Source organism: Eulemur rufifrons, chromosome 20 (genome assembly GCF_041146395.1).
Source record: "Eulemur rufifrons isolate Redbay chromosome 20, OSU_ERuf_1, whole genome shotgun sequence".
NCBI classification, from domain to species: domain Eukaryota; kingdom Metazoa; phylum Chordata; class Mammalia; order Primates; family Lemuridae; genus Eulemur; species Eulemur rufifrons.
Window position 1 is genome coordinate 18,236,087 of NC_091002.1, and position 26,588 is coordinate 18,262,674.

The 26,588-nt window shown below is 40.0% G+C and overlaps 1 protein-coding gene across 1 annotated transcript in view; it reads right to left on the bottom strand.

Moving 5' to 3' along the window:
• Positions 1 to 320: 320 nt before the first annotated feature.
• The window catches only part of TOP1 (DNA topoisomerase I), an 84,111-nt gene continuing 57,843 nt past the window's right edge, over positions 321 to 26,588 (bottom strand). Inside the window, exons 9-21 of the mRNA XM_069495655.1 lie at positions 26,157 to 26,272; positions 22,394 to 22,515; positions 21,399 to 21,521; positions 19,116 to 19,303; positions 17,997 to 18,141; positions 9,689 to 9,832; positions 8,561 to 8,746; positions 7,280 to 7,348; positions 6,623 to 6,737; positions 5,433 to 5,560; positions 2,271 to 2,365; positions 1,893 to 2,042; positions 321 to 1,007 (exon numbers count right to left, since the gene is read on the bottom strand). Coding sequence (XP_069351756.1) covers positions 905 to 1,007; positions 1,893 to 2,042; positions 2,271 to 2,365; positions 5,433 to 5,560; positions 6,623 to 6,737; positions 7,280 to 7,348; positions 8,561 to 8,746; positions 9,689 to 9,832; positions 17,997 to 18,141; positions 19,116 to 19,303; positions 21,399 to 21,521; positions 22,394 to 22,515; positions 26,157 to 26,272 — 1,684 coding nt within the window. The 3' untranslated portion in view covers positions 321 to 904. The remainder of the gene's footprint in view (positions 1,008 to 1,892; positions 2,043 to 2,270; positions 2,366 to 5,432; positions 5,561 to 6,622; positions 6,738 to 7,279; positions 7,349 to 8,560; positions 8,747 to 9,688; positions 9,833 to 17,996; positions 18,142 to 19,115; positions 19,304 to 21,398; positions 21,522 to 22,393; positions 22,516 to 26,156; positions 26,273 to 26,588) is intronic.

Genomic DNA, 26,588 nt, shown 5'->3' on the forward strand with positions numbered 1-26,588 from the left:
TAAATTTACTGACCTGTGGAACTTTTTATACAATAAAATCTTTCAAGTGAAAGACTGGGGTATAAAAAGAAAAGATGGATATCTTAAAGGGTACAGAAAATGCTCAGAACAAAGGATGATGGGAAAATGGTTTCAGTCACTGATTATTTCATTATCCTTAGACGCACTCACCCTTCATCCCTCCCCAACCCCAATCTACACGATCTTTAAGATCAAGAAAAAGGTTTAAATATTTTAAAATAATTAAAAAGAAATAAAAATTCACATTTAAAAAGGAACACTCAAGTCAGGAAATATTTTCCCATCATGCTTTTCTGTGAACAGGTGTCTGAACCAAAACACTGCCGATGTCAGACTGCTTCAAGTTTAATGAAAGTTGATTCCCATGACAATAGAGAGTGACGACTTTAACAGGTGCGCTGGGTTTTTGTTCTACTTAATTTTAAATTCCTGAAATGGGGGAGAGGGAAGGGGATTTAGGAATTCATTTCTATTAAAATATAGAAGTTATTGCAAAACCCTAACTGTAAAAACGCACCAATATAATCGGACTTCGCATACAGTAGCTAAGAGAATCCAAACGCTTCAGTGAAACAGTGAATTTGCCTGGCAGAGTGCTGACAAATTCCTATCCACTTGCCCTCTTGAAAATAAAAAAAAAATTCAAAACAAATCATACAGCTAGAATTTTGATATCTGAAATATTTTTAAATAAGTTGTCCATAGGACAACTGGCTCAGCTCTCCCTTATAATATCTCCAGGTTTATCTTTTCGCAAAGATGTTGGTTTGTTAAGACTTGCTGCTGCCTCTCTCCCTCAGTGCGAGGGCAAGCGAGGTTCAGTTTATCCATCTTCCCCAAACCATACTCTTCCTTTTCACAGAACCCTGCCCCTTGAGACTGGCTAAAACTCAAAGTCTTCATCAGCCATGTCGATGGCCCAGGCAAACTTTTCCCGCTGGGTTTTGTTGTAAATTTTCTCAATCGGGACTCCCCACTTCTTGCACCTGCAAACAAGGGAGAAACACGGGGGATTAGTGCAACTCAGAGAGCAATGGCCCAGACCTGGGGCCCAGGCTCAGATGTGCCACCTTCTCCTTCCCATCTGTCTGGTGAGGATGTGAGTCACTGGTGTACCAAGTATGTTCTCTGGGCCTTATGTGATTAATTCATTTAACCTTGACAGTGATCTCTAAAGTAGGTGCTTCTACAGATGTACAAATGAAAAAGTATAGATGAAAACACTGGGGCAGAGATGTTACGTATTTTACATGTATTCTCATGCAGCTAGTAAGTGGTAGAGCTGAAATTTGAACCCAAGCAGTCTGGCTCCACGCTCTTAACCACTGTGCTATATTGCCCCTCCACGCAGCTAACCAACCTCTAGCACCAAGGGAGGCCAAAAAAAAGAGAGAGAAAAGAGCACAATAGCTGGGCGGAACCTCTGGCTCAGTGGAATCGGTGCTATAGGGGATAATAATACCTCCACCTATGCCCAGACTTTAACAGCTCAAACTAATTAAACATCTTCAAAAAAAGCCACTTGTTTTGGATGTTATATGGCACTGTGTGTGTGAGACAGACAGAGAACACACAATACAGAGAACCTGTGGCCTTAAGGCCACATGTGGACTTTTAGGTCCTTAAGTACAGCCTTTTGACTGGATGCAATTTTTACAGAACAAATTCTTTTAGTAAAAGGGGTGCAACAGCTTTTCTTGCCTCCTCTGGTGCTTAAAAAAGAACAATCTTGGAATCAGAAGGCTGCCGGTTCCCCAGAGGATTAGAAATGTTCATCTCAGGAATGGCAATATGAAGACCAACAATGCTCTTGAAACCCCCTCTACCTTCCTTGAGCAGCAACGGAACCTCAAGAAGGGCTCAACACTTACCAAGCCACTGTAATCCTAGGGTCCAGATAATTGAGTTTGGAGGTTCCCAAGGCAATTTGTTTATTCTCCTCTCGGTCTGTGGCCAGAACTTCCAGCTTCATCAACTGTTCCTCCAGTCTCTGCACAGCCTTCTTCTTTGACTCTACTACCCTAAAGAATGGCAGAGTCATCAAGAACTAGGCCTGGTAAGTGCACACTGCAACCCCACCCTGCTGTTTTGGGGCAGTAAAAGCATAAAAGCCCCATGTGTGGAGATTTCCAAAAGATATCACTCAGAAACCCTAGAAAAGCTGGGGCCCCAGGGCCTCCAACAGGTAACTGCACACACTTTTCTCTCTCAACCAACCCCGAACTTTTTCCACAACTCCAGGTACATACTTCTTGGTCTTTGTATCCTTCATGACCTTGGCATCAGCCTTGGCGCTTTTCAGGTCTCTCCGGGCATCTGCTAGCTGTTCCTTCTTGGCATCAATCTAGGTAGGGAAAAATAGCAGTAAGGTTAGGATTGAAATGAGCCAGAGAGAAAAGAGAGCTCCACCAGAGAAGGTGAAACCTAGAAGTTGTCTTCCACCAGGCAGCTGTCTCTCTCTGGTGGTCTGCAAGGTAAAAACACCAAGGGTGGCTTCAGGAACGCAAAGAGCAGATGCACAGTGACTGCTGAATTCAACTGCTAGTTGTTCATTTATGATCTTCAGTGATCCTTCAAGAAATGCCAGTTTTATAGGGCAATAACCTGGGGCTTGGGGAAAGGAATCCACTGGGACTAGGAATCTGTGTGCTCATCTTTCAGAGAACAAATTGGCTTTAAACATCTGGGAGGAGGGCTACAAATGACAGCTGTTTATAAAATAGACCCTGTGCCAGATTTTAGTCTTCATCTTTAGGAAGCTGAGGGAGAATACTTTGCATACACACTGAGCAAGCCCAGCTCATTCCTTAGATCCTGCCAGTACTCTGGGAAGGAGTTGCCAACTTCTCAAGAAAAAAAGAATGCACGGAAAAGAAGATTATCCAAGGGACTAAAAAATGGCAATTAAAAGGTACCCAGGAAGCCAAACAGCTCAGCCAGTCTGTCGCAAACCAATACATGGCACACCATGGCCTGGCTTTGGCATTGTTTTAAAAATGAGAGAGGTCTGAGGTGGGAAGGAAGTTACCAGTCAAAATGGGTGTGAAAATGTTTTTAGCTGTGGGCTTCTCACCCCCAATCTTGTAGAATCCCTATGTATTATACAAAGGAAGAGATAACAGCACTTTTAGCTTTTCTTGCTTATTAGAGCCCTAAAGCACCTCTGGAGAATCTAAGTTCTTAGATTCCTGCTTAGCAACTGCAGTGGGTAACAGCATGAGGTTAAAGCCCACACTGCTGGGGGCAGAACCCCAGACCTGCGATCATCTTGCTGACCTGAGGTCAAGAGAACCTCCAGTGTAAATACACGCTTGACTCATACACACTGGGCTGCTGCTCACTGAGCCTAGAATTGTTTGTTAGACACACTCACACAGCCCAAGATTGGAAACAGAGGCCACCATTGTGAAAGAATCATTAAATATGTTTTACTATGAATGGCTTGGCTCACTTCCAACGTCTATGTTGTCCAAAGCCAAACTGAGGGAACTGATTCTATTTAATATATACAAAAGTATTACAGACACCACCAGCCAGATTCTTTTTAGGCTAGAAATGTAGCAAACCACAATCTTTTAACCATTTCTGTAAATGCTAAATTGGCAGGCTACGTCAAATTCTCTTAAAGCATCAAAGGCTCCATTGATTCACTTGGCAAACAGGGGCGTGTGTTTGCTTTGTGGGCACACAGGAGTGGGTTCCTGGGCTTGGAGGGCTCGTCTGGCAGGCAGCCTAGGCTGCCCAAACAGTGGTTCCAGAGTGAGAGCAACAAAAGACCTCCTCATGCTCCTGGGAGGGGTCTCTTGAATTAGGTAAACAGCACCTGAATATTAATGCTTTTATTTCTGGCTTAGAATAATAACACGAGGAGAGTAAACAATTCCAGATGACCACCATTTAATGGAGTGGCAGCAAACAGAAGCTGCTAGGATAGGCAGTCTGTAGGGTTCTTTGCTTGCCAACCATATGATCCAAGGATTTGAGAGGTCTATGGATGTATATTCATTCACTGTGGGTGTATACATCCCTTCAGAAAAGCCAGCTGGCATCTGTAGGATAAACTGTAGGTTGTATGTGCCTTTTGACCTAGGTGTACTACTGCTAGGTATTTATCTCAAAGAAATGGCAATAGTGAAAACGCTGTGGGTCTCAAAATGTGTATGTAGTCTCATTCCACAGCAGTTTTTAAATTTCAGTTGTTCGAATATAGAATGCCATGAACTTAAATGGAAAAACATTACATCTGTAATTTCATCAATCACTAGTTGAAATTTAGTATTTCTTCAATTATGAATGTGGGCAACAAACCATAGTAGTATCTGTGACTTTATCAATATATGTTACAGATGTTGGCTGGCATGGTGGCTCACGCCTATAATCCTAGCTCTCTGGGAGGCCGAGGTGGGAAGGATCACTTGAGCTCACGAGTTCAAGACTAACCTGAGCGAGAGTGAGACCCTGTCTCTTAAAAAAAAAAAGTTACAGATATTGTCATATCATATTAGAATTAGTGCTGAATCTTAAAAGTATTTATATTCATTCTACCTTAAAATATACAGGAGTTATTAGAACCACCTCAAACCTCAAGTTAATAAGGAGGCACACCTATTTATCATAGACTTTAAAATACATTTTGATAACTGTATTTCAATAATTGGTTTCCCTTCTAAACCTATGTATCTGTTCTATAGTGAAGTGTCTGCAAATTCTCACTGTGGGTTAGCAAATTATGATGGATTAGTTATGCAGCCTTGGTTAATACAAAAATGCTCATCTTCAAATGTTAAGTGCCCCGTGGTTTAAAAGCTCAGTACCAGGCAGAGTCGGAGGGAGAGAGGCACAAAAGGAAGAGGAACAGCATCTACTTGTTTGCACATCAGTCTTTCTCACTAGGGTGGCAACTCTGTCTGGCACACAGCCAGCATTCAACAAATGTTTCATGATGAACTATATAAAAATATGATTCCTGTGGAATGTGTAAAAATAAAAATAGTTGTGCTAGAATTAGGAAGAACTTAAATATCATTGTTTCATCATCTTTTTAATTTGAAACAATCTAATTTGGAAGTAGTTGTATTTCTGGGCTATGGCAAGGAATTGTGAAGACTCTTTATATCCATTTTCCTTATGTACCATAAGGACAATAATTAGCAATTAGAGGGCACATCAAAGTTAGCTTTTCGAAATAGGAGGTGGCCAATGTAGACTTTGTGTCAATGAAGATGTCCTGAACAAGGGGTACCCTGATTCCTGTATATTTCCATTTGTTTATCTTTACCATGGACCTTTTTTCCAGAATAGACCCAGAACTGGCCTGCTATCCCAGCTCAAAAGGCTGGATTATAAAAGCCTCTTATTTTCAGATGATCTGCCCACAGCAAACTCGGTTCCTTTTATTTTATACAAGATACCTTCGACTGCAAGTTCATCATAGACTTCTCAAAGGTTTTTGGTGGTGCTCTCTGATGGTTACAAAGAATTGCAACAGCTCGATTGGCACGGTTGTAAGAAAGGATCTTTGCTGGGGTGTTCTCATCCGCTGTAAAGAAAGACACGTGACAGAGAGTCAGTTCACATACCAAGAGTACACACACAATGTGTCTTCCCCAGGATTTTACTGCCCTTATCTCACTCAGATGATCAATTCAAGTTTCCCCCAAGGCACAAGGTCCAAAATCTGAATCAACAATCATAAGACAGCAGGAAGTTTATATGTAATCTTAGCCTGAGTAAATTCCCATCATAAGAGAAATTCTGAGTGTCAGTAATACTAAAATCTACACCTTTCAGGGAGTGTGGCCAGGGACTTCCATCTGTTTGCCTCACTCCCTCCCCACCCGATGTAGATGAAGAAAATGTGGAATTTGGACAGAAAAAAGTCTATAAAACAGGGTGAGACAAAAGGGACCTTATGTTTTACGTTTTTAAGCTGTAAGGTAGTACATTATTTAAAGAGAAAAATTATAAATGTCCTCCAAAGAATTTCTTTTACTTGTACCATGTGACATTCTTCATCCCTAAATACTGACGATCCCTCAACACCCACCTCTGGCTTTTCTGATTCATATTCTGAGGCCATTTGACATATTTAAAGGACAGTGGAAATTTAGTAGTGACTGGGCTCTAGGAAAAAAGCCTGTGGATCTTGGTGATACCTTCTGTAGCTAGTTTTTAGAATATTACCTACTTTCTTATGGGGGAAAAAGTGACAGAAACTTCAAGGAAAGGATGTGCTCCTATATTTTTCTAGTAACCATGACAACTTTACTCTCTCCAATTTAATAGAGCATCACACAACTATACCTTCACCCTGTGAGCTTTTAAATAACATATACAAAACACAAAATGCAGGCATTTTCATAGCAGGTAGAAAGCTCATGGGTCAGTATCCCATGAGATTAATCTAGAAAGCTGGGGTGGGAGTGGGGGAAATAGCACTGATCCTATGTTTATACAATAAGCCTTGGCTCTCTATTAGAGGTCTGAAAGGAAACGTTCCAGTCACAATGGTAAATAGAAAAAGTAGAACTGACTTAGCTAAGCAAGGACACTGGACACCATTAATAGGAGTGTGGGCCCTGTCTGGACAAGCAATACTTACGGACTGTGAGTTCTTTTAGCTGTTGCTGTAGCGTGATGGAGGCATTATATGTACGGAATACCTTGGCTGTCAAGCCCTCCATGAGATCCTGGAGATGCTTATTTAGAATACCAGTCTGGAGAAGACGAACCAACAGAGAAGATATTGGGATTTAGGTGAAAGTTGTACCACCCTGCCCCTTCTGGAGTCATTTATGCCAGAGCAGTCACAATCTTGTCAAGTTTATTGCAAGCACGAAGTTAGGAAAAGACGGAAAAGAATGCTTAGCATATAGAGTTACATTATGCGTCCTTATGAAATATTTCAATCTTAAACAAGCCAATAAAGCAAATCTGTCCTTCCCTATTATCAGGGACAGGTTTTAGGTCTCCAGCAGAGGTTGCTGGGCATCCAGCCAAGGGAGGGCTGTGCAGGAGCCAGGGGAGGATAAAAGGCAGGGTTCAACTATCTCCTGCCTCAAAGCTTTGGCAATTGTTCTAAAGCAGAGAGGTACCTGCTTCTGGCCACAGATTCAGTGTGCACAGAGGGAGGAAGAGTATATAGGATGCCACAGGACAGGCTAGGCTGAAGGAACAGCCTAAGTCACCCCTGGAAACTCTTAGGATCTTGTGAGACTGGCTGGGACTCCCTTCAACCCAGCACACTTTGTCCACTTACATTGAGTCTATCAAAAAGATCATCTTCAGGCTGCTTGTTCTCCATAAATAGTTGTAGGTTCTTAAAAACCTAAAATAAATAGGTAAAGCCTAATTATTACTTTTTAAAAAACTTTTACTTTAGAAATAATTCCAAACTCACAAAAACTTGCAAAGAAAAAGAAAAGGCACAAGGAACACCCATGTATCCTTTACCCAGATTTACTGTTAACATTTTACCCCATTTATTATTTGTGAAGTGTGCATGTTTGCTCACTCTCTCCATGTGTGTATTTAGATATGTATATACATAATTATTTGTTCTGAGCCACGTGTTATGGCCCTCTAGCACTAAACATTTTAGTGTATATTTCCTTTACATTTACACAGTACTTATCAGCTTCGTAAATTTATACTGATACACACTGTTATCTAATTTACTATCTATAATCCAATTTTGTCAGTTGAGCTAATGATGTCCTTCATCTTGCCAGTACAGAATCTAATCTAAGGTCAGATTACATTTAATTGTCAGGTCTCTTTGTTCTCTTTTAACCTGGAGCATTTCCATCGTCAGCAAAGCCTAATTACTGAGTAAAGATCAGAATGCTGATGGGCTGGATTACTGGGGTCCCAAGCTCTATAGGTCTGTGGTTCAAGCCCAATAATTTGGGAAACATTAGGTTGAAATTATGTACCCTCTTCAATGATGGGCTTAGCAATCTGGGGACTAAAGGGTTAACCTTTCACTCAGGAGTTAGGGAGAGGCTGAGCTAAGATGCAAAGTGATAAACGTGCAACGTGACCAGCAGATACTGAGATGTGGTTAAATCATTAAAACAACGTGGTAGGGTCAAACATCATGTTTACTGTGAGGGCCAACTCTCTACAACATGCTCTGTTGACTACTGCTAGGGAGATGGCCTTTCATTCCCAGGAAGATAGCACAGAGTAAGCGACAAGGACTAAAAGGAGGTACACAGTACAACAATACCTCTCCCCTCTCTTTCAAGCCATTTATTTTTATTTTTATCTATTTTTTAGAGACAGAGTCTCGCTATGTTGCCCAGTCTGGAGTGCAATGGCTATTCACAGATGCTACTGTGGCACTCAAATTTTTGGCCTCAAGTGATCCTCCCACCCCAGCCTCCCAAGTAGCTGAACTATAGGCTTGCACCACCACACCTGGCTCAAGTCACTTTTGCTAGTGCCCAGCAAAGTGCAGAGCACATGAAAAGGACTCAATAAATGTTTGTTGAATGAAAGAAAAACAGGCCAGGAAGTACAGGCCACATTAACTTACTCGTTTTTCAACAGGGACCTTGTTATAGTATCTGATTGAGTCCTTCCCAGGGAAGTCAAACTCTACCACATATTCCTGACCATCCAGCTCTGGGTGCAGATTGATGTGCTCCACACGAAGTGAGCAGCAACCCACAGTGTCCGCAGTTTCTCCTTCCTCCTTCTCGTTGCCTGCTCTCAGAGCAAGCTACCCAGAGAAAGAAAGAGAAGAAAGGTGAGCATGAAGGAAAAGATGTGATCCTCATAGGATCTTTGGGAAACCACAAACAGAAGCCTCTCAATTCTCTTTGGGGACAGCCTGCAGGGCCTGGAACTCTGCATTCTGCAGTGTTAATTCTTCCCCTATGAAAGCTCCAGGGATATAAAAAACATTCAAGCTTCTCTTTTCTCTACTTTGTCCTCTGAAATGGTGATGGAGAAAAGGAAGTAAAAAATTTTTAGGAACAAGGCAGCAAATGAGGGAGTGTTGTTATTCTGGGCAATTAGACTCAAAAAGCTAGTGTCTTAATTTTGAGACAATTCAGAACTTATGCCAAATGTAAGTAGTACACGATTGGGGAAAAAAACATGAAATCTTATTCTTCTCATGAGCATGAAGAACTGAACTCCTCTAGAGCACTGTCTTTAAAGTCGTGGTTGTGATACAAGCATGGTTTCCTTAACCAATTTTATGGGTTATAACCATCTCTTTCTAAAACAATGAAACAGAGTAAAAAAAAAAAAAAAAAAAATCAAATCAGAATCCACTGCTCATATGGCTAAGCAATGTTTTATGCAACTTTTGATTCAGTTACACACAAACACAAATACATTTATATGCATGTTGGGTTATGATACAAAAAATTTATTATGGGTCATGGTCAAAGAGTTTGAAAATGTCACAGTATCTCTGACACATTCAGATGCACACAAATCCTTCTGTTAGGCAGGATGTGTTCATACAGCAGCAGACACACTGTGCATGCCTCTCTCCACTTCTCCCTTCCTTAGTGGATCAGATCTGTTGCAAGATGGTGGGCACCAGGGTGTCACTGTCTCTCTAGTACTTGGCACAGGGCCTGGGGCAGAGCAGGCACTCCCTTTGTTAAGCTGAACACTACACACAACGCTAACAAGAAGATGCTCTCACCTTGTCAATGAAGTACAGGGCTACAGCTCTCTGCCGGACTTTCATCTCTTTGGACTTCCAGTCTTCTCGATATTGGTTCCGAATCTTGTCCACACATTTCTTTAACCGCCGAGCAATCTCATATTTCTGCCAGTCTTTCTCACCCTGCAAAGATCCAACCCCAAAGGTGGATTGCTTAGGGATGGTAAAGACAAACTTTGTATATCAAAGTTCAGAGCTCTGAACCAAAGAGCAGGTACCTGAACTTAAAACTGAAAAAGAATAGTACTGATGAGAAAGTCTGAGGCATTTAAGCTGATGAGAACACATGCTGTCCCATCTCACTGTCAAGCACAACTGGCTCCTCGTCTACCCACTAAGAAAGCTTCTAGCTTTTATTTGGTACAACGTTTATGTTCTTGGGGAAAGCCCACATGGCATGTCCCAAAAACTGAATTCTGTCAACACAAAGGGTATAAACACCTCCATTCCCACATCGGTACCACAGTCTTGCTGCCAGATCTGTGACCCAATAGCAGTTTTCTGCTAGGACTGAATTCCATTAAACTTAAGACAACCATTCACAGTTTGGTAAAGCTGTCAAAGAGGCAGAACCAAACAGTACATCATGTAATTACTGAGAAACACAATGACTTCCAGGTTTTGCATGTAAAATTGTTCCTTGAGTAGACTGAGAAACAATGTTTCTGGAAAGATTTTTTATTTTTAGGAAAAATCAGAGCTTTAGGGGCTGGGTATGGTGGCTCACACCTGTAATCCCCGCACTTTGGGAGGACCACTTGAGGCCAGGAGTTCGTGACCAAGCTAGGTAACAGAGAGAGACCCTGCCTCTACAAAAAATAAAAAAAATTAACTAGGAATGGTGGTACATACTTGTAGTCCCAGCTATTTGGGAAGCTGAGGTGAGAGGATCACTTGAGCCCAGGAGTTTGAGGCTACAGAGAGCTATGATCACACCACAGTACTCTAGCCTGAGAGAGCGAGGCCCTATCTCTCTTGGGAAAAAAAAAAACAAACAACTACAAAACAGACTACAGGACATGAACACAAAGAAGGAATTTAAGAATCCAAGAATCTTTGCTTTTAATAACCCCACCCACAACAAAAGTTGGGGTAGTGATTTCTACCCAGATATGCCTGGTTCCTGCCTATGACATGAACATGTGGTCCTTGAGCCAGAAGAACTGTGGTCAAGGTAACCAGCCTTCTGAGTGTGCAGAGGCGTGGGGTACATGCAGCAAGAAATGTCTTTCACTTCTAGATCCTAAAAAATGCTCAGAAATTAAAGCTTATATGGGCGTGTTAAGGAGTCATCAGCACTCTCCCACAATCATGTGTATACTAGTTGGATGTACTTGTTTGGCTACAAAGTAAGAGGTTCAGTAACTACTCACTGTTGTGGGTGGGTGACTTAGTAGTCGGTGACGCAGAAAAAAATACCTAAGCCTTATTTTCTGGGGAGCTGAAAATTTCTCACTGATGTTTCTCAGTATGTTTTGACATTTAAGAGGGTAAGAAAAGGTGTGATACACACTGTCCTCATACACAAGTCAGCATTAAATCTCCATAACAATTGTTCTTACACATACACAGAAAAAATCGGACATGAAAGATTCATCTTCAAGACTACAGTATCCAGCTCAAAAGTGGCTTCTTTCCCCTCACTCCAGTGCGCACAGGCCTACCAGCCTGTCTCAAAGTCTCACTGTGTTGTCCAGGCTGATCTTGAATTCCTGGCTTCAAGTGATCCACCGGCCCTGGCCTCCCAAAACGGTGGGATTCCAGGTGTTAGCCACTGTGCCCAGCTGGGTGTCTTTTTAAAACTAGCAGGCCCACCATATTTTTCTTTTTAATATAGCTGCTTATCCATTCCCCAGAGTGGTTAAGTGGGATCAGGATCTAGATTCAAAATTGCAAAGTGGGAGGTAAGGAGGCAAACTAGACCCAATTCTCTAATACTTTCTGAGAAACTTGTGTTGGGGAAGATGACATTTGCCAATATCCTTACATGGCTCTTTACTTCTCCCTAGGCTGGTGATCCCTATGTGAGTTTGCCATTGTGTAGAGCACCAAAGGGTGAATGATACTCTGAACCCCAAACATTCATCATTTACATAAAAGACACAACAGGCCGGGCGCAGTGGCTCACGCCTGTAATCCTAGCACTCTGGGAGGCCGAGGCGGGAGGATCGCTCAAGGTCAGGAGTTGGAGACCAGCCTGAGCAAGAGCAAGACCCCATCTCTACTAAAAATAGAAAGAAATTATATAGACAGCTAAAAATATATATAGAAAAATCAGCCGGGCATGGTGGCGCATGCCTGTAGTCCCAGCTACTTGGGGGCTGAGGCAGGAGGATCGCTTGAGCCCAGGAGTTTGAGGTTGCTGTGAGCTAGGCTGACGCCACAGCACTCAAGCCTGGGCAACAGAGTGCAACAAAAAAAAAAAAAAAAAAAAGGTACAACAAACTGGCTCTATGTATGTATATCATGATTAAAGATAAAACCCAACCAGCTTTCTATACATGCCCATTTTAAACATACTGTCTGGATGCAAGTCCTTTGTGAGATACCATTAGTCATCTACAAATTTTCTTCCAATACTTTTCTTTCTCTTCTTAAAACCCCAATTAGTCACCTTTCATTGTGAATAAATTTTTAAAGTCTTTATGTTATATAGATATACAGATTAGTTTACAGTTTGATCAGTTCTGACAATTCATAACCCAGGTAAATGTACACCCCTATGAAGATAGAGAATATTACTACCATTCCAGAAATACCCACCTGCCCCTATCCAGTCAACCTCCCACCAAACCACCACTGATCTTTAATCTGATTTCTGTCATCACATATTAGTTCTGCTTAGTCTAGAATATTATATAAATGGAATCATACAATATAGACTTTTGTGTCTGACTTTTCAACATGTTAAGGTTCATCCATGTTGTTCAATGTATCAGTAGTTCACTCCTTTTAACTTCCAATAAATACAGTATGTTCTATGACTGTACCTTATTGTCCTGGGATGTTTCCAGATTGGGACTCTTATGAATATAGTGCTATTATGAACATTCTTCTACAAATCTTTTTGTGGATATATATTTTCATTTCACTTGAGGTAAAATACCTAGAACTGGACTTAGTATCTTGTTGTGGTTTAAATCTTCATTCCACTGAAATTAAATGATGTTGAGCACTCTTACATGTACTTATTTATTGACTATTCCTGTATCTTCTGTAAAGTATATGTTCAAATCTTTTGTTCCCTTTTATGGGGATGTTTGTCTTTTTACTATGGAGCTATGGGAATTATCTGTATATTCTGGATGTAAGTCCTTTTCAGATAAATGTGGTACCAATATTTTCTCCTAGTCTGTACCTTGTATTTTAACAGTGTTTTGTAGAATGGAAGTTTATAATTTTAATGAAGTCCATTTTATGAATTATATCTTTTATTAATAAGTTAAAAAAAAAGCATGTGACTTATTTTCTCTTTCTAATAAAACTCACCAAAATCAGAGCTTTCCAAGACTATGAGTTTTGTAAAAATGTTTTCCTGCACATCTAGCCCTTTAATCACTAGGTGGTTACATTTAAAAGGTTGTAGGCACATACATTTTTGAAACCCCACAGAATTATAGGTTCTAAAGAGAAAAAAAGGCAGAAGTGTGTATTTGGCACTGAGAATATTTTAATAAGATTAAATGCAATGTGATGTTAACACTGATCCTAGGCCGGGCGCGGTGGCTCACGCCTGTAATCCTAGCACTCTGGGAGGCCGAGGCGGGTGGATTGCTCAAGGTCAGGAGTTCGAGACCAGCCTGAGCGAGACCCCGTCTCTACTAAAAATAGAAAGACATTATATGGACACCTAAAAATCTATATAGAAAAAATTAGCCGGGCATAGTGGCGCATGCCTGTAGTCCCAGCTACTCGGGAGGCTGAGGCAGTAGGATTGCTTAAGCCCAGGAGTCTGAGGTTGCTGTGAGCTAGGCTGACGCCACGGCACTCACTCTAGCCCGGGCAACAAAGTGACACTCTGTCTCAAAAAAAAAAAAAAAAAAAAAAGAATGCAATGAAAGAAACGTGTCCTACTCAGTAGACTCTATAAAGCTACAGTAACGAAAGTATGCTACTGGTGTAGAAATAGACACACAAATTAAACAGGACAAAGAGCCCAGAAACAGTGTGACATAAATGTAGAAATGTGTTATATGACAAAGGAGGTAATACAACCAAATAGTTCTGGGAAAACAGGTTATTCGGAAATGTATTAGATTTCAACCTCATGGCATACACAAAGCAAAACTTTAGGAATATTAGCAACTGTTAACTAACACTTGTTCTAACAAGTTTCTTGTTCTAACAAGAAAAAGAACTTGTACACATTGGTGCGGGGGGGTGGGGGAATGGTGGAGATATAAACTGAAGTACTTCAGAGAATAATTTGGAAATATCTAATAAGTTATAAAAGAATTTTCATCTACATGCATAAGAAAAATGTGTTTATTCTAGCAGTTTATAGTAGCAAGAAAGTGTAACAATGCCAAGTGCCTAACAAGAGAATAGGCCAGTTTTTCTAATAGAATACCATGTAGCAAATAAAATGGATAAATTAAAAGTTATGTCAAGATAATAAAATCTCAAAACCAAAGCTGGAGTGAAATAAACACATTGCAGCATGGTTTTAATAACATACCTAATTTAGAACTATTAATAAAACTTGCAAAACAATATTACATGTTGTTTATGCACACATAAACATACTGTAAAAATACAAAAAATAGGCCTGGTGCGGTAGTTCACGCCTATAATCCCAGCACCTTGGGAAGCTGAAGCAGGAGGATCACTTGAGGTCAGGGGTTTAAGACCAGCCTAGTCAACATAGTGAGACCCTGTCTCGACCAAAAAAAAAAAAAAAAGAAACAAAAAAATTAGCTGGTCATGGTGGTACGCAACTATAGTCCCAGCTACTCAAGAGGCTGAGGCAGGAGAATCGCCTGAGCCCAGGAGTTCAAGGTTGCAGTGAGCAATGATTGTGACACTGCAGTCTAGCCTGGGCAAAACAGCAAGACCCTGCCTCTTAAAAAATGAAATAAACAGACACACACACACACACACGCACACACAAATAAAAACATCGAATCCATCATAGTAATCTGCAGGGAAAGAGGTAATGGTACACAGGTGGCTCCAGTTGTTTATCAGAATTTTTTTATGGAATAAAGTAATTGAGCACATAGGACATAATGTTAAGAGTTGACAAAGCCAACTCATTACATTATTAATGTAATGGGCTCCTTACATTATTATCTGTTCTTGTATAACTGAAATATTTCACTAAAAATAAAACCCCCAATACTTGTATGTTTCTTTTTTTATTTTTATTTTTTGGTATCTAAAAAGAGAATGCTTCTCCTGGAGCAATGCAAAGTTAAAAACTATTCAAGGTGCTGTCAAACCTCAACCTCTGAAGATCTCACTGTTCTCCTGAGTGGCAGACAGCCTCCAAGAAGATCAAGAGCAAGCTTAAGAAATTACATTTCTCCTTCCCCCAATGGTACCACTTTTCCAAGCCTTTAATGCCTGTTGTTGGGATCCCCATTCCAGTTGACTGAAGTCAGGTACTCTGTCCTGGGTATAAGGTTCTAGGCAGAGCCTAACTCTGGGTGACTTCTAGGTTTGCCACCAGAATCATCATCCAGAAACTTGCACAAATGCCTACCGTGTAGAGCAGTTATCCAGATATTGTCTGGAATAAAACTGGCTGGCTCTCTGCTCTTAAAGTGCCCACCTGACCTATCTAACAAGGATCTCAACCTTCAGAGATTCTTACAATCAACTCTAATCCTTGCCTGTACAAGTACTCAGCGTACATATATTTGAACTCTGTTCACCTATTTCCATTCCCATTGCTGTCGTATGTCTAAGTCATAGCCATTTCCTGCCTCGAGCACTAAAACAGCCTCTTATTGGCCTACTTCCTGTTTGCAGCCAATCCAGGCTCCACAGAGTAGCAGTCAAAATGACCAATTACTTAACAAGTTTCTAAAATACAAATCTGGCGTTATTTCCCTGTTTAAAACCCAGTTCAGTGGCTTCCTTTCAGACTTAGGATAATGTAAAAAATTTCAAAGAAGGATCTGAAGATATGGCTGGCCTTCCTCTATAGCCTCCTCTCCTGATTCTTGTTCACTGTACTCCAACTATGCTGGCTTCTTTCTGCCCTCAAAACTACCGAGCTCTTTCTTACTTCAGGGATTTCAAAAGGCTATTTTATTTTTCCTGTCTGAAACACCCATTTCCCTATTCTATCCGGGGATAAAATCCTATTCATCCTGTAAATCTCATCTTAAATGTTACCTCCTCAGAAAGGCCTTTTCTGAACCCCAGAGGCCAGATCAGCCACCCTGGTATACTCTCAAATAGTACTCTGTACTTCTCTGCCACATTTATAACAGTTTATATTTATTGGTGTGATTTATGTGTACTGCCTATAAATCTGGCTGAAGTGAAGATAGGTTCAAGACACTCCTATGTTCAAAGTCCTTTAATGGTCTGGTCTCTTCAGCATGACAATTAAATGAGGCTGGCCACAATTTGTCACAGGAAAACATGAGGAGAATGAAGACCTAAGAAGTTAAGAGTCCAAGAAGATCTAAGAATTACTAGTTGTTGGATCTTGGGCAAGCTATGGGGCCCCCCAGAGACTAATTTTACTCATCCATAAAACGGCGATATTAATATATGTCTGCTATGGTTAGGAGAACCAAATGTCAACTTATGTGAAAATGCTTTTTAATAGTAACACAAGTATCTATCATCTTGATACTTTTTAAGTTGTGGTAAAATGCATATAACATAAATTTATCATTAGTAACATTTAGTACATTTATAATATTGTGCAACTATCACTACTGGAGACTTCTTTTTGTCATTCCTTTTCACATTCCCTACACCTCTGTGCTTACCCGGCTCTGTCCAGAATGACACAATTCTCTGTGTTTGGAATACCTCTTTTAAGACCTAACTGTAACTCAATTTCCTTCATAAAGTTGTTCTTGATCTGTAAGTGCTGAGAATAGCTGATCTATTTATGTAATGTCTTTAACTTTTACCTTTCTGCTAATACAATTGAATTCTCACCTAGTGTACTCACCAACCTACAAGTTGTGTGAGGGCTAAAACCATTGTTTATCCACCTCTGTAGCCACACAAGTTTGTGCTATTTCAGAAGAGGAATACAACACAGTTCTTTAAATGACTTGACTTTTGCTCACCATGAGGGTTCTCTAACTCTGTAATTACTCTAAACTAGGAAAAGTATATTTTCCAACTGAAGAAAATACATAGATCGGCATTTTTCATTAGAATAATTATATATAGAAGAACACAAGGCTATAAGCTAGAAAATGTGGATTTTAGTCTCGATAATTCATATAGCCTTTGAGCTGTGGCTTTCATATATTAATAGGTGTTCAACAATCTATAAACCAAAATCAAGAATGTTGTTAAGTCCCAGTCTCCTACATGTAAAACAGTCACAGTCTACAAACAACCAAGTCCTTGACTTGTTTTTTTGTGAAGCTTATCTGTCTTTTAGGTTGCTGTTCTCATTTCCATGGTATGTTGGAGAAAGTTCATGGGACTCTCCAAAGCAGAGTATATATAGCTAGCTGGCTAATGAGAACTGATTCCTCGCAAGACAGTTTTTGCCTGTCAATAACAGTAATGGTAAATAGTAACACAGGTATATAACATAGTTTATGAATGTGCTTTCACATGTATCATTCCATCTGGTGCTGGCGGAACCTACCCAGATGAGACCTTGGGAAGCCAGAAGTACGTAAGACAATAGATTTTACAACTTGTTTTGGGATTCAGAGCAATTACATTCCCTTCCTCAGAGCCAAGAAAGGTGAGGAAAGGGAAGAGAGCTGTAGAGGTCAATATCCATTTACTATACTCTTCATCACATTCTGACCACTGGACAGTAAGCAACATGAAGGCAGAGCCTGTGTCTGTCTGGTTTACCAATGCAATTCTAGCACCACACACACAACTGTACATGGCACATACTGGGATTTTAATAAATATTTATGAATAAAAGGATAAGGTTATGATGTGATGCAAAAAACAGACACCTTAGGGAGGTCACCAGATATTGCTAACCATGACAGTACTTGCCTTCTTTCAGTGGGGAGGGTTTTTCATTTGTCAAAGTGATTCTAGATGGAAGATCTTCACATTTCAACAAAAAGAGATCATCAGCCCCACTAACCAGTGCAGCCCTTAGCTAACCCGTTACCTTTATTCGTGAACTGGGGTTAAGCATGATGTATTTAATGGAACCTTGGATGTTCTCTGTCCAGGAGACCAGCCAAGTAACCTTATTATCATGCCGGACCTCTTTCCACTTATGTCCTGGAGGAGGAGAAGGAACCTTGGAATCTCTGTGGAAACAAAGGAAGAGGGCAGTGAAATAAGAAGTGAGGGACAATTTTACCTTTCATGACCCAAAGTGGACATATCTGCTGAGCACATATTTCCAAGTTTCCTCCTCATCACTCAATACAGTAGTCCCTCCTCATCTGCAGTTTTAGTTACCCATGGCCAACCATGATTAGAAAATATTAAATGAAAAATTCCAGAAATAAACAATTCGTAAGTTTTAAATTGCACAGCGATCTGAGTAGCATGATGAAATCTCTTGCCATCCTACTCAGGATGCAAAGCATTCCCTTGTCCAGCATACCCATGCTGTATATTCCCTGTCTGCTGGCCACTTAGTAGCCATCTCAGTTATCAGGTCAATTGTCATAGTTTTGCAGTGCATTGTTCAAGTAACCCTTATTTTACTTAAGAAGGGCACCAAAGGATAAATTGCTAGTGATGCCAATTCAGATATGCCAAAGAGAAGTGCTTCCTTTAAGTGGAAAGGTGAAAGTTCTTGACTTACTAAAGAAAAAAAAAATAAAAAATCTATAGTCAGAACAAATCTTCTGTCTGTGAAACTGTGAAGAAGGAAAAAAAAAAAAAATCATGCCTAGTTTTGCTATTGCACCTAAAACTATAAAGGTTACGGCCACTGTGTATGGTCAGTGCTTAGTTAAGATGGAAGATAAATTAAATTTGTGGGTAGAAGACATGAACAGAAATGTATTCCAATTGATGGCAATCAAGTTTGGTACTATTCATGGTTTTAGGCATCTATTGGGTGGGGTGTCTTAGAATGTATTCCCCACATTTAAGGGGAGACTACTGTACCTAAAAACACATTTGGAGACCTATACATGGAAATACCATGTTGCTTTTAAATATTTCCTTCCCAAACAGTCCTCTGTAACTTTGGAAATATTCCCAACTACTTACAACAAAAAAAGCCCTCCACCTCATTTTTGGCCCGAAGGATGAACTATATGCTCACTTGCTACAGTTGATGATTATATCCTCAGGCATGATTCGTCTCTTCAGCATGCCCATCTTTGGGTGGTTGCCACGGCCACGGAAAAGCCCAGGAGGCTCTATCTTGAAGTTAGCAATCCTCTCTTTGTGGTTATCCATAATACAGAAGCCATATTCTTTCAATAACTTTTCATTCTCCTCTTTGATTTTCTGGAAGATAACAAGTAAGTACTAAACATGGGTTCAAACTGCTGTTCTCTAATCATTTTTATCTCTCATGGGAAAACAGGTCATGGTAGAGAAAAGTCTAAAAATCAGTAAAAAAATGAATTCAAATGAAAGAAAATCTCTAGTGCATTTCTCCACTAAATACAATAAAATTCCCCAAAAGATTTGCCCATAAAGGTTGACTTCAACTAGATTTGAAACTGATGCTTGTATCCCTAAAGGATATGTGTTTATGAGTATTGTATGGGTGTTTTTAAATGTACTTTAAATATTCATATTGTTTTGTTGAGTAATGTCAAAACAGGAGATGAAGTCTCTGATAGATAGGGCCTCATAAAAGAACAGCTCTGCAGCCACTTAGTTAACTAGCTTTTCACATGGGGTTTTAAGCCCAGACAAATCTGCCATGCATTCTTCTTTAAGTATATGGATATATACACTCTACATCCTTGCTCCAAAAGAAGGTGGAGAAGGGGAAGAGGATTTGAGCCTCCTCACCCTCTACTGACTTTTCAGTACCTTATATTTAGTGATTCAATTTAACTTAGTCCTGCTGCCTTGTGGGTGGAAAAAGACTCCAGTCGCTGTCAACAGGTGTCCTTGGCAGGGGCTCTGACAAGGGGATGTTAATAAAAACCTCTCTATCTTTGCACCACCATTCCAGAACAAAGCTCCAAAGTGATCTGTAAGTTTAAAAACACCCCTAAAATAAATAATTATACTAAATTTCACTAATTTGGAATAATGAGAATAAGGTTAACCTGAGACTGAAAAGTTTGATGCAATTATCATTCTTACAGTAACTCACTAATAAATTAATTGAATTTGTTTATGTATTTATCAAGACAGAGTCTCGCTTCATTCATTCATTCATTTATTTAGACAACGTCTTGCTCTGTCACTTTGGCTAGAATGCAGTGGTGTCATCATTGCTCACTGCAACCTCAAACTCCTGGGCTCAAGTGATCCTCCTGCCTCAACCTCCCAAGTGGCTGGGACTACAGGCACATGCCACCATGCCTGGCTGATTTTTTTCTATTTTTAATAGAGATGGAGTCTCGCGCTTGCTCAGGCTGGTCTTGAACTCCTGACCTCAAATGATCCTCCCACTTTTTAACTTCTTTGTAGAGACACGGTTTTGCTGTTGACCAGGCTGATCTCGAACTCCTGGCCTCTGCCTCCCAAACTGCTGGGATTACAGGTGTGAGCCACTACATCCCTCATTAATTTTTAAACTAACAGCCAAATAAGTACTATCAAACAATGAATTATATAAATACAATTGCCTAAATTATATAAACATGCAAATCCTTTAAAGTACTGAAACTACAGGGCTTTGAAGTACAGAGAATTCCTTAAAATCCTTAGTTTCTGGACTTCTGGTTGGAAAAAATGAAATTCTAGTCTGGAGTCCTCCAGAGTTCAGAGACTGGCAAACTTTTTCTAAATAGAAAATATTTTAGGCTTGAGGGCCATACAATCTCTGTTGCAACTATTCATTTCTGCCACTGTTGCATAAAAGCAGACATAGATAATACATAGATAAGTAGGGTGTGTGTTCCAATAGAACTTTATTTATAAGAACAGGCAGCATGTAGAAGAAAATGACATCGCAGCTGGAAACTAGAAAGATCATTCAGCAATGAGCATGGCCAAGGCTAGAAGATGGAGATGGATGAGCATGGCTAGATTTCAGAGTAAAACAGATCAAAGAACAGGGAGGTACATGGCCAATATTATCTCACCTGTCTTAAATCCTTAATATCCAGTAGCTACTGTGGGACAGGTCTGCTCATCCTTAAATACTATATTATTGCAGTTACTGAATGATTTTTAGGTCAGTGGAATACCAGGGTTCTTATACTGAGCTATTGAACAAAGTGCTTATTCAAAATTTTCAGTCTAAGTAAAGTCCTTGAGAAAATTTAGACTTTCTCAGGCTTAGAATTCTAAATCTTTAGCATAGAATGATGTGAAATGACTGAAGTCAATGTTGTGTCACAAGAACCAAGAAGAAAATGAGATGAACTAATCACTATTCCAAAATTCTCCAGAGGTTTAATAAATTCCGTAGTACCAGTTTCTCTTCCTTGTTCATTTGTTTCCGAGCTTCTGACTGGGCTTTGAAATACTGGCTCATCTGGGTAAAATCACATTTGCTTAGGTTGGTGATAATATTCTTCTCTTCATTAGTCATTTCCTAGTCAAAAGAAAAGGCGGAAGAAAAAGAGCATAAATATGCTAGTAAGTCCCTGGGCCTCTTTGCGATTACAGTAAAGCACCATTTTTTCAGTCAGTATCTGAAGAGGAGGCCAATCTAAATTAGTGAGTTTTGTAGAGAATACATAATTCTATTACTTTGTTCTATTATAAAATATGTATTTAACATAAAAATGATTTTAAGTGATTTATTATTGCGAAAGATTAACTCTTATGTAGTTTCTTGGGCTTCTTGGCGCACTGCCACAAATCCCCAGGCAGACAACAAATACCAGTTTGAGAAACATATGTATCATTTAGCAATAAGAGAAGTATTTCCATACTCATTCTCCCTTAGAAACGTTGCCCCTTCTCTATTCATGTATTAAATCTGATTTTCAGAACTAATTCAGGAGGTAAATTTCAATTCTACCTCTGTCCACATTATCCAAACTCAAAACAGAGATTTTTAAAATCACATAGGCAGATACAGTGTACGTGGTTTCAAGAGGACAAAGGACCCAAAGCAAATGAGCAAGAATCAAGAGGGAATGGGAAGTCAGATTAACATTTCTCTTTGCAACAGTGGACAAGCGGCAGTCCCGCAGAGACAAACTTTCCTTTGCTCTACTGCAGTTGGCCTAATCTGATAAACCTCCTCTTCAGTCATGAGAGCTGACACAGGAAAGAAATGTAAGTATTCCTGTTTGATAGAAATGCTATAAAATATAGCAAGTGATCAGACATTTGTAACAGAATTCATAAAACTCAAATTTTACATCAGGGAATTTTTTGTAAAATCATAATTTATTACTTAGTACTTGATCAACGTATTTGCAAGGTACTAGGATATTAGTATATGGGCTACAATACCTTTCTCCAGTCTTTAAAGAAATTTTTCCTAAATATTTCCTTAGTAGTATATTCATGGTCGAGCATTTTTGCAAAGAATGTAGCTACTTCTTCTGCTTTGGGGCTCAGCTTCATGATTTTACCTAGAGGAAAAAGTGGTTCCAAAATGTGAGGTGTAGTATTCATGCTCTAAATATAAATACTGAGCACTGGAGACTTCTTTAATAACGGTTTACCTTCCCACGGTATATAAAGGTCTAGTGACACATAGTAAGAACAACAATAACAAAAACAACATACTCATTTATATCTACTTATATAAATTCTCCTTCTCTTTAGCAGATATTTACCTGGGTCATTCTCTGGAGACTATGCCAGTTAATTGTTCCCAGGTGCCTGCTCAGGACAGGGATGACCTGGGGGAGGCCCAGTCACTCTTCCTTTTCCTTTCAGCAAGCAGGGTTCTTTACACCTCTTCAATGGTTTTTAAAAATCAAATCCTCAGAGGGACTCCTGCCACTGCTAAGCTAAGCAGCCTCTGTTCAAGAAGGGGAGGAAGGGATAGGGCAGGGAGTGGAAGAAAGGAATTGTGGGGAAAAGAAATAGGCATCTTTCTTCTTCAAAGTTAGGTGGGTGGAATAGAATAAAAATATATATCCATAGCAGGCAAGCCCAGATTTCCCAAATGAAAAGCCTAAATAAGACCTTCCTCTAGACCTTTGCTACTCAAAGTGTGGTCCACAGACCAGCAACGCTGGTATCACATGGGAGTTTGTTAGAAATGCAGAATCCCAGGCTCCACCCTAGACCTACTGAATCAGAAACTGCATTTTAATAAAACTTATAAGCACACTAGAGTTTGCAACACACTGCTCTGGAACACAGATACTATGAAGCTGCCTCTTTCAGGGAAACAGGATGCATCCACAGCACAAGAGGGATGACTGGGGTTGCTGGCAGTATGCAAGTATTTATGTAAAAGCTGTTCTAATGCAACCCTGATGTTTCACAATGAAATGGTAAAGAAAATCTGAATAGGGCCTAGGGATTTTATGTACCTGAATTAGTTAATAAAGCAATAAAAAGAAGTACTTGGGAGTTTAATTTATTTTTCAAATAGAGTATTTTTAACAGTACTCTTAGGGCTAATTTCCATTTTTTTCTTGCAAAGCCAACTTTACAACACCATCTGGAACTAATCTATGCCATAATAACAGCATTTAGCTATACTTAAAATGAGGCTAAATGTAAGTGGAATCACTGCCTTACTATTATATAGGTATTAATTCACAAAGGAGGTCCACATTCATTATAGGAAACTAAAGCTTAAGCAGAAGTCCATTCATTTAAAAAAAAAAAAAAAAACCAACCCAGAAGACATCTCATCTTATGATGGTTGGGAAGTTATCCCTGATTGTAGGGATGTAGGGAACTGTATGTAGCACAAAATTTAAACTGTCACAGCAGAAGGAACTTACTTGGAAGCCATAACTTAAAAGGCCAACAGGTGGCGCAGCTTTCCCCCCACACTCAACTCCCAACCTCCACCAAGCTTCCGCTTTGAAAGGAAGACACTTTGGGGAGGATAGGTTGGATTAAAAGATTTCCCGCACTTCTTCAGAACTCCCCACTGAGGTCTGAACCAGAGTTGCCAGTAAAACTGTAACATGCTTCCAATATAAAGAAAAACATTATGTCACTAAGAATAAAATAAATGAAATAAAATAAATGGCAAGAAAAAATGTAAACTGTTCTCGGGTATGTTTGGTATAAACTAAATATTAACAGTATTTCAGACTCTTTTACTGATTTCTGTCCCAACAGAGGAAGCAATTGTGACTCCTCCTCTTTTAGATGAGCTGTCAAAAGACGAAATGACAGCTCCCTGTAGCAGAGTGGTGGGAAAATGACTTGAAGGTTCCTGGCAACAGTAACACTTTGTGGAAAAGACTGAGCTCCAGGAAAAGAAAATGCTGAGTCAAAGCTGAAAACTGAAGGTTCTTAGCAGAGGCAACAATTCACTGCTTCAACCAGCCCATGCCCCACCTCTCTGGCAAGTTCTAAAGGAGTCTGAGAATTCTCCCCAGAAGAGTAGGCAGCACTTAACAGTATCAGTTTGGACTAGTAAGTCAAATGCCACTTCTTGACTTATTGCAGAGTGGGAGTTGACACAATCAAAGGGAAGAAATCCTAGAGGGAAGGCCAACTGAGAAAATGCTAGAGCTTTGGAGCTTGAGCTCCTATAAAGGAGGACTGGGCCAGAATGGGAGAAAAGGACCGTGGTGACCGGTGGACTAGTCCAGGCCTCTGCTTCCCATTTTGAAAAGTAATAAGAGCAACCCCAAGACTAGGGAATCTAGCTTTTCCTCCAATCGCTTTGAATCTCAAAGTGAGGCTTTACCAGTTGAGCTTTCTAAAGCTCCTGGTGAGCCCAGACTAAAGCTACAGAATACCTGTACTTTTAAGATGTTCCTCTTCCAGGTCCTAGGCCCTTTCTCTTCACTGGGAGTTTTAGCTTTGAGTCATACTTCAGAGTCTCCAGGAATGACCCAGTGCGAGGACTGAAAGAACTCTTATGCTCTTTGGTCAAGACAGGTCAAAATGTATGTAATGTAAGCATTTGCCATAGAGACTACGGGGTGCTGCTAGCCTGCAAACTCCCCCAAATCATGGATTAACCCAGGGTTAATCGTATCTGAACACAGGCACAGTCAATAAATATGTAGTTTTAAGAAAACAAATTTCAGCTTATCAAGGTGGGCACTTTCCTCATTTGCAGACCAAACCCTTCAGTATTAACTACTACCTAGTTTGTGGCCCTGATGCCACTGCTGGTGGGTAGGGATGCATCAGAACTCTGAGTGTTCACCACTGATGCCTTTCAACAGTTCTCCTGCCCAGTATTTCTCAAAGTTTGGTTAGCAAACCACTTGGTTCAGAAGTACCCAATCGCACTACCCCACAAATATTAAAATGGGCCCAGATCCACTTTGGTGAATCATAAGCACACAAGGGCTTGAGGAGCAATGCTCTAGCCATTTCTGGATAGAACTATTGGAACAAGGGCAATCAGCTGAGCATTACCATCTACATACTGCTACATCACCAACAGAAGGCATATCAAAAACTACCCTCAAATCTTTTAACCCAAGGATAGAAATACCAATGACAGTTAATGGACAATTCTGAAGTTCTAAGAGACCCAGGAGGGCATTTCTTTAAAGCAACTCATCATACTTGACTGTACATATATCAAAGACATCGTGTTTTGCTATGTAGAGTGAGTGACGGACGCCTACTAACCCTATCTAGAGGTTGATGGCAGACTAATCTTCAACTAAATAATCTTCAACTAAATACTAGTACTATTTCTAGTGATGAGTAGCTTCGTCAGTTTGTGTTATATCACTAAAATAAATTACTACCCTTCAAGTGAGGCTTTTCTAATAACTCTCTTATAAAAAGTAGCTCCCTAGAAATGAAGTTCAGATAAAAACATTCACACATTGTGGACCAGGTGATGTTAGCCATGTAGACCTTTTTTGTACTGTGTAGATAAGACATTAATAGGCCCTTTCTCATGGCACTTTTTCAGCCAAAGAATGGGCCTTTCAGAGTTAAGTAAACACCTGATGCCCCTTCCTCAAAACCACACAATGACAATGAAACAAAACAAAATAAACAAAAACGATTATCCACCATAGGATCCTTCCTCGTTTTCTATCCCTAAATAGAAGCAAACTCTTTTCTTAGCCAAGATTCAGAAAACCTTGAAACAACTCACCATCATAGTAAAACTTGACACTCTCTGGAAGAGGCTCATATGGTGGAGCAAATACAGGACCTTTATGTTCTAGGAATTTCCATTTGATGCCTTCAGGATAGCGCTCTTCTTCCCACCTTTAAAAGACAAGGCACAGCCTCATTTAGTGATCACCTTGCCTAATACAGAGATCATCGCCTACTAAATGCCAAAATATCTGCTCTATTGATGAATACTCTGGAATGACTTCTGGGCCCCACATTTAAGGCCTGGATCAAAAGAACCAGTGTCCTCCACTTTGAAAAAGCCAACACTCGCAAGTAAGATGGAATACTCCAGCAAACAAAGGAAAATACATTTCAACAGTTCAGTTCAAAAATACTGGATATAAGATATCAACACTGAAGGAGCTCAGCAACAAGTGAGGAATATGAAAATGGAAACAGGTGTATT